General features: G+C 61.0%; 1 protein-coding gene across 1 annotated transcript; it reads left to right on the plus strand.

Moving 5' to 3' along the window:
• The first annotated feature begins 674 nt into the window (after positions 1–674).
• On the plus strand, positions 675–3,800 carry FOXL2 (forkhead box L2). The gene has a single exon (XM_077866082.1). It carries the CDS (start codon positions 1,258–1,260, stop codon positions 2,449–2,451), a length of 1,194 nt encoding a protein of 397 aa, XP_077722208.1. The 5' UTR covers positions 675–1,257; the 3' UTR covers positions 2,452–3,800.
• Positions 3,801–7,399: the final 3,599 nt, after the last annotated feature.

Here is a 7,399-nt window from a genome sequence, read left to right on the forward strand (position 1 = left end):
CACAGACCAAGTCCCCCAAAGCCCCACGGGCAACATTCGCGCCCGCGTCGGAGCAGGACTAGGGGAGAGTCTACTTGGTGTTGTTAAAGCACACATCCAAGCGAGGGTTACAAGGCGGGTTCTGGGGAGAGGTCCGGTCCCAGCGTCCAGAGGCAGAGCAAGGAAGGACAAAGGGCTTCAGGCCAGGCTCCTGGGCGCTTCTTCCCCGACCGTCTCCCCAGCCCCATCCGGCCCAGTCCCTCTGGAAGCACGACGGCCAGGCCCACGCCAGGCCAGGCCAGGCCGAGGTTGCTCGGTTCAGTGACACGCGTTTCTGGGCTGGTTTTCCCAAAGCCACCGCGCAGCTCTCTCCACCCCGCCGCCGCCCGGCCCCCTCGCCGTCCCGCCCCTCCCCCGGCCCCAAGCTAGAAGTTCGGCCCCGGGGAACTGCGGCGAAGGGGCAGAGCCGCCGAGTCCTTCTCTTTCACCTGAAAGCCGCGAGGAGGCTTGGCGCGCCTCTCCCCGCCGGGGCCCGAACTCCCCGAGCCCTGGCCGAGCGCGGACGCCCCCCGCGGGGGCCCTCGGCATCTCCCCGCCCGGCCGGCCGAGCGAGCCCCGCGGATCGCAGGCGCGGGCGGGAGCGGGAGCGGGGGCGGGGGCGGGAGCGGGAGCGGGAGCGGGAGCGGGAGCCGGGTCGCCGGCCGGGCCCCCCTCGGCCCGCTGGGAGGGGCGCAGGCCGGCCCGGGCCGTGCGGGGCGTTCACAGAAAGTGACTTGGAGATGAACTCGCCCGTGCGCGACTGGCCGCCCCGCTATAGGGGCGAAGGCGCCTGACGCAAGCGGAACTCGGCGGAGCCCATACGAATCAGCACTGAGCCAGGCTCCCGGCGCACTGGGGACCGCGGCAGGCAGCTCCGCCGGAGACGCGGGTCGCGCCTCGGGAAAACCGGCGGGTGGGGGGAGGGGAAGGGCGCCGAGAAGAAAACCCACCGAGGCGGGGACTGGCCTGCGCGGGGAGGGGCGGCGGGGCCGGAGCCCCTCGCTGTTGGGCGGACTCCCCATGGCCAGAGGCTGAGCTCCACTCCCGCCGGCCGCGCCCGAGGGGAAGGGAGAGAGCAGAGGAGCGCAGCGAGAGGCCCGGCCGGCGAGCACGGGCGGCGCCCGCGGTGCCCAGAAGTTTGAGACTCGGCCGCGCGCCGCCTCGCGCGCCCGGACTGCGCCGCGCGGGCACCGCGGGAACGGGGCAGGGGCTGCCCGGCCGCGGCGCGCCGGCTTTGCCATGATGGCCAGCTACCCCGAGCCCGAGGACGCCGCGGGGGCCCTGCTGGCCCCGGAGCCCGGCCGCGCGGCCAAGGAGCCCGAGGCGCCGCCGCCGCCGCCGAGCCCGGGCAAGGGAGGCGGCGGCGGCGGCGGCGGCGGCGGAGGCGGCGGAGGCGGCGGCGGCGGCGGCGGCGGCGCCGGGGCGGCCCCGGAGAAGCCCGACCCCGCGCAGAAGCCCCCGTACTCGTACGTGGCGCTCATCGCCATGGCGATCCGCGAGAGCGCCGAGAAGAGGCTCACGCTGTCCGGCATCTACCAGTACATCATCGCCAAGTTCCCGTTCTACGAGAAGAACAAGAAGGGCTGGCAAAATAGCATCCGCCACAACCTCAGCCTCAACGAGTGCTTCATCAAGGTGCCGCGCGAGGGCGGCGGCGAGCGCAAGGGCAACTACTGGACGCTGGACCCGGCCTGCGAGGACATGTTCGAGAAGGGCAACTACCGCCGCCGCCGCCGCATGAAGCGGCCCTTCCGGCCGCCGCCCGCCCACTTCCAGCCGGGCAAGGGGCTCTTCGCGGCCGGGGGCGCCGCGGGCGGCTGCGGCGTGGCGGGCGCGGGCGCCGACGGCTACGGCTACCTGGCGCCGCCCAAGTACCTGCAGTCCGGCTTCCTCAACAACTCCTGGCCGCTGCCGCAGCCGCCCTCGCCCATGCCCTACGCCTCCTGCCAGATGGCGGCGGCCGCGGCGGCGGCGGCGGCGGCCGCGGCGGCCGCGGGCCCGGGCAGCCCGGGCGCGGCCGCGGTGGTCAAGGGGCTGGCGGGCCCGGCCGCCTCGTACGGGCCGTACTCGCGCGTGCAGAGCATGGCGCTGCCCCCCGGCGTGGTGAACTCCTACAACGGCCTGGGGGGCCCGCCCGCCGCGCCCCCGCCGCCGCCGCCGCACCCCCACTCGCACCCGCACCCGCACGCGCACCATCTGCACGCGGCCGCCGCGCCGCCGCCGGCCCCGCCGCACCACGCGGCCGCCGCGCCGCCCCCGGGCCAGCTCAGCCCCGCCAGCCCGGCCGCCGCCGCGCCCCCGGCGCCCGCGCCCGCCAACGCGCCGGGCCTGCAGTTCGCCTGCGCCCGGCAGCCCGAGCTCGCCATGATGCATTGCTCGTACTGGGACCACGACTCCAAGACCGGCGCGCTGCACTCGCGCCTCGACCTCTGAGAGCCCCGCGCACGCCGACTCTGAGGATGCAGGGACGCGCGACGCCGGCCGCGGCCGCAGCCACGCGCCCCGGGGCCGTCTTCGGAGCCCGCGCCCGGGGCCCTCCGCCCCTGCCGGCTCCCCGCCGCGCCGCTCGCCCCTCTTTTGTCTCCACCGCTTCTCCCGTTGCTCGCCTGCCCGCCCTCGCCGCCCCCTCGCCGCCCGGGCCTGCAGGCCGCCTCGCCTCTCCGCGCGCCTTCTGCAGGCCGCGTCTCCTCCCGGCGCCCCCGCGTCCGGGCTGGACACCCCGAGGCAGAGTTCAGAGCGGAGGGGAAGCGCCGGGGCCGCGGTGCAGCCGGGCGTCGGCGGTGCGGACCTCCGGGCCTCCTCACACAGGTCGGTGCGCTCGCGCTCGGCTTCCCCGGCCCGGCGGCTGGCCCGAGGCTGCCGCGCCATCCCTGGCTGCAAGCGCGGGTCCGGGCGGGCGAGGAGACCCGCGCCGCCCGAGCAAGGGACGAACGTGTGTTTGCTCCACGTAGCCTCTGGGAGCGGCTCAGAAGCCGCTGGCGGGGGCCCCCGAGTGGGGCGGGGGGCGGGCGCGAGCGGGGAGCCGGGCTGCTGGCGCGGCGGCCTGCGCAGGGCTTTGCAGCTCATCGCCGGCTCCCAGGCGGGCTGCGCGTCCTCCGCTCCCCGACCCGGCGCTCCGGGCGCCTGCAGGCCCGCGGCGGCTGGCCGAGGCTTCGCCCAAAAGATCAGGAGGGCTGCTTTAGATAACGTTTTAAAATGTCTTTTTAAGGAAAAAAGAAAAAACTAACCGGGAAAACCGGCGAAGTATTGTGGCCTTGGAGTTTGCTAAAGCAAAACATGAAAATCTCTTCCAGGAGATTTGAAGTAGAATTCCTGTCGGGCCTTCAAAAAGCTGTGTTCAGAGAGGTAGGAGAATCTGCTCAGTAGAAGTCGGTTTCCTTTACCAATTGGAGGGTTGCCCCCTCTCTATCTGTCTAAAAACAAACAAATCAAAACCAAATTTCCCCGGATCTTCCGATGCAAGCCCAGAGTGCCGGGAGATCACTGCCTGCCCGGCGGACGCTGCGGGGACGGCTTGTCCTCTCTCTGATTTTTGTTTTGCAAACGTCTTGCTTCTCCCACCTTGGGCAGGAGAAATGTGAAACCTGGCAGCAGTCGGACCAGGCGGGCTGGTGGCGGGGAGCCGGCTGGCCCGAAAAACCCTAGACCTGGTTGTTTCGTAGTGTGTCGTTTGGAGGACCAAATTTTCTAGAAAGAACTAGAGCACTTTTGTTGTTTTGTTTGTTTGTTTGTTGTTACCGTCTTGTCAATTCCCAAATAAATTTTTTTGTTCTTTCTTTTAACACGGACTTCTATTATTTCTGCCTCGCCTAAGTTTGTCCAGCAGCTAGGTACGGGAGAGAGATTTCCAGCAAAGTTTTATTCTCTTTCAGATAAATAAGGGTTGAGGGCAGCCCGAGTGGAGGGCGTTTGTGGTTGCTGCCGCTCTGTTTTCCGGGGGATTGTTTGTTTTCTGTGTCATCGCTGGTCGGTTGCGGCTGTTTAACGTCATCAAAGAGACTTTATCAGTCGTGGTTCGTTCACAAGGCGTGGGTGTACGTAGAATTTGTTCGATTTTTGCACCCATCCGAGTTTGTATTTTACCTCTTACGCAGACGTACTAGGTGTATGCACTGTGTTTTCATTATATTGAACTCATACGTCTCTATTTTTCCAGACAAATACAGTAACCAGAAGAGTTTATTCCAAATAGATAAAATCTTGGTTGAGGAAACGTTCTGTAGGCTGCCAACCTCTGTACAAATGTAAGGAGCGACTTACGTGGATTGCCTTATTATTTTTAATAATCAGAATTCATTTACATTGAAATACACGTAAGAGATTTAGGAGTATCAGGGAGGAATGAACATACTGTGTGACTGTAGAAATCTATTTTTTTCCCCTTCTCTTCCTCTACCGAGACTTCAGATAACGAATTCAGACCGGTGCTTCTGCGCAGGCATGCGGGCATTTGACCGTGTTACAGCCCCGGGGAGCTCAAGGAATATTAGGGGTGGTCAGCCTTCGATCTGCGGATGGGATGACAAGTATGAGCCAGCTCTCCCCTCCACCGTGGTGGAGCTTGGGCCGGATCCCACTCCAGCATTGTTGTCCCTCAGTGCCCCCCACTCTGGGCCTGGACAGCAGGGGGCACAGGTCCAAGCAGACCAGTGGGTCAGGGGCAGCTGGTGACAGGGATGAAGGCTGCAGGCCTCACACTCCAGCCTATACTAGTGGTTACACTGTGGGACCATCAGGGTGGGATCCCTGTTATGTGTAGCTGGGCCCGAGGGGAAGTGGCTCTGATTCAGGATATCTTTCGTCCCTCCAGCTTCCTTGGGGAGGCTAGAAGGCTGGAAGATGAAGTCGTGGCTGTTTTGAGGAGCATCAGCCTGTGACCTCGACTGGAGCCCGTCAGTGCCAGGGGAGAGGGAAGCATTAGGCTGGAGAGGGAGGTTCAGATGAGGTGGGAAGCCCAAGAGACTGGTCAGGCCTAGGATCTGGGTGCTTCTAGTGAACCACCGCACCACTGTCTGGCTAAGAGGAGTTGCAGAAAAGAAACTGGACTGCTATGTGTTTGTCTGTCTGTGCTTTCTGTGGTGTGAACATGTATCCCATGGGCAGTTGTGTAGTCTGTCTGCTACAAATATGTGCGTACAGTGTAAGTCGTGTCCTGGTGACAGGATGGGAGGTGTATGTGTTTGTCATTCGCCTTCAGAGAGGGCATATATTTTAGGCATTGTAATAACCATATGCCTAATACTCAAGGAGTGCTTATGAGGGACCACAGCGTGCGTTGCATTCATAAGTCATTGGTAATATATGCAGTTATGTTCTTGGTATATAATCCTGGCTTGCTGAATGATAACAAAGACTACATACAGAGCCTTTGCTTGAGCTGGTTGAGGCTGTCTATTCCAGGGTTGACTCTTGGCACCCCCTAACTGCTATCCCAGGCAGAGAAAGCAAAAGAGGAGAGTGTCCAGGGCAGAGGCTTCAGTGAGGTAGGGGAAGTTGGTGTAGGCCAGCCGTGGAGGATAGCCTCTCTCTGTCCCCAAGAGCTGAAAGGCAAGAGACACCCAAGGCTGGTGAGGTAGTGGCAATCTCACCAAGTTTGCAGAATGAAATGGAAGAATCAGTGAGGGACTCCTGATGTACACAGGGATCGGGGGAGGGATCCCACACAGAGAAAGGAGATAGATTATACCCCCACTTCCCAGTGGATGCCCACAGGAAGACATCTGTCTCTAATTCCAGCCCTAGGGGTTTCTCCATAACTCTATAGTTCGGTCATTTCCCCTAGTGCTAAAAGTTTGAGGCTATGGCTGACTTTCTTCATCTCTCATTTCCTTTCTCTCCTCTCCTTCTTTGCACTTTTGAGTTTCTATTAGAGAAGATGATTTAAGGAACTCCTAAGCGAGAGCAAAAGTATTTAAGAGAGTTCCTGATATATAGCAATTATGCCTTAGCATATATAGTCTGGTCTAGATGGCTGGACCATCTGGGTGTATGTATTTATGTTTGTCAGGGTATACTATAAATACAACTTAGAGTTTGATGCAAATATCCTGCCAATTTCTCATGGCCTGGGTAATGAATTGCTCCACATTGTATTGAATGAGGAGTGTGTATTCACTTGTATGAATGTAAACATCCTCACACTCATCACTGACAATATGAACCCCCTCCTCACATTTAAACACAAATTCTCAGCCATCCCTTACCTCCTAAGACTGCCCAGTCAAAATACTTGGGTTGAAGGGGGTGAGGTGTCCTGTTCTGGGGGCGGGGGTGGGGGGAATGCGTGAGAAATATTTGCCAGTGCAGTACATGCACCAAGGAAATTATGGAATGGGGACCTAGGGTGTTTTCTGGGATGGCCTCACTCCTTACTCCCAAGGGTGTCCTGGGCCTGCTTCCCCTTTGCATAAGTAAAGAGTTCACTTCTCTACATCCCCAGTTTGGGTGGGCATGCAGCTCAGGATATTTCACCTGCGGTTAGGTGCCCTCAGGCCCTTGCCTGGCTCTCCCACTAAGGGAGGCTTAGAGCTCCAGGTTTCTAAAAAGCCCCCTAGTGGTTGATGGAAATCAGGAGCCGACCCGGGCTTCTTGCAGTCAGTAGGGCAGGAGAAATGGGCCAGGAAACTGGGTCAGACCCAAGACAGTCTGCCCATGAATAAGGTCTTCCCTAAATGGAGGCTTGGAGCACCAGAACCCCTGGGCCGGGGGGGAGTGGGGGAGTTGGAGCCAGGAAGCTGCCTGGTCAGGCTCAGGAGGCCTGCAGTCCCCCACTCTATGGAGCTAAGCTGAAGGTGACCATGCCTTGTGGGTCCAGCTGCCTCCATAGGGCTGCCCCTGCTTCCAGGAATAGATCTGTGGGACCTACAGGAAAGGATGGGACCAGAAGACACACCTCTCCTGTGTGGTGGGGACCAGAGGCATGGAGCTGTTGGAAGGAAAGTTCATGCCCCTAGTTCTGCCTTAGGGACAACAAGAAATTAGGGATTCTTGAAACCAGGCAGTCTTATCTGCTTTCTACTTTCTGGAGACAGGGAGCCATTCTGTCACAAAAGAATGGACCCCAAATCTCTTAGCTTACATTTAAGGAACCAGAGGTCCTGAGAAGAGAATGGACCATCCAGGGGTCACCTAGGTATCTGTGGGGCAAACAGCCTTGGAAATTTTATGGAGAGACCTGAGAGCACTGAGCCTGGCTGCTCATTGGGTTCTCTGAGGGGCACAGGCCCTGCAGGCCAGTGTTCAGTGTTCGAGGAGCTGGGTAAAGGGGCAGCCAGCCAGAGAAGGAATCACAGGACTGAGCTGCATGCAGATTGTCCCCCTAGAACATTCTGCTGTGCCTGCTGTTTGCTACATAGGCTCCAGCTTGGTGATAAGCTCTGAC

The sequence above is a fragment of the Canis aureus genome, chromosome 22 (genome assembly GCF_053574225.1).
Source record: "Canis aureus isolate CA01 chromosome 22, VMU_Caureus_v.1.0, whole genome shotgun sequence".
Taxonomy (NCBI): Eukaryota; Metazoa; Chordata; class Mammalia; order Carnivora; family Canidae; genus Canis; species Canis aureus.

Bases quoted from the DNA above. Each gene is read 5' to 3' on its own strand.
- FOXL2 (XM_077866082.1), top strand. From the start codon at position 1,258: ATGATGGCCAGCTACCCCGAGCCCGAGGACGCCGCGGGGGCCCTGCTG.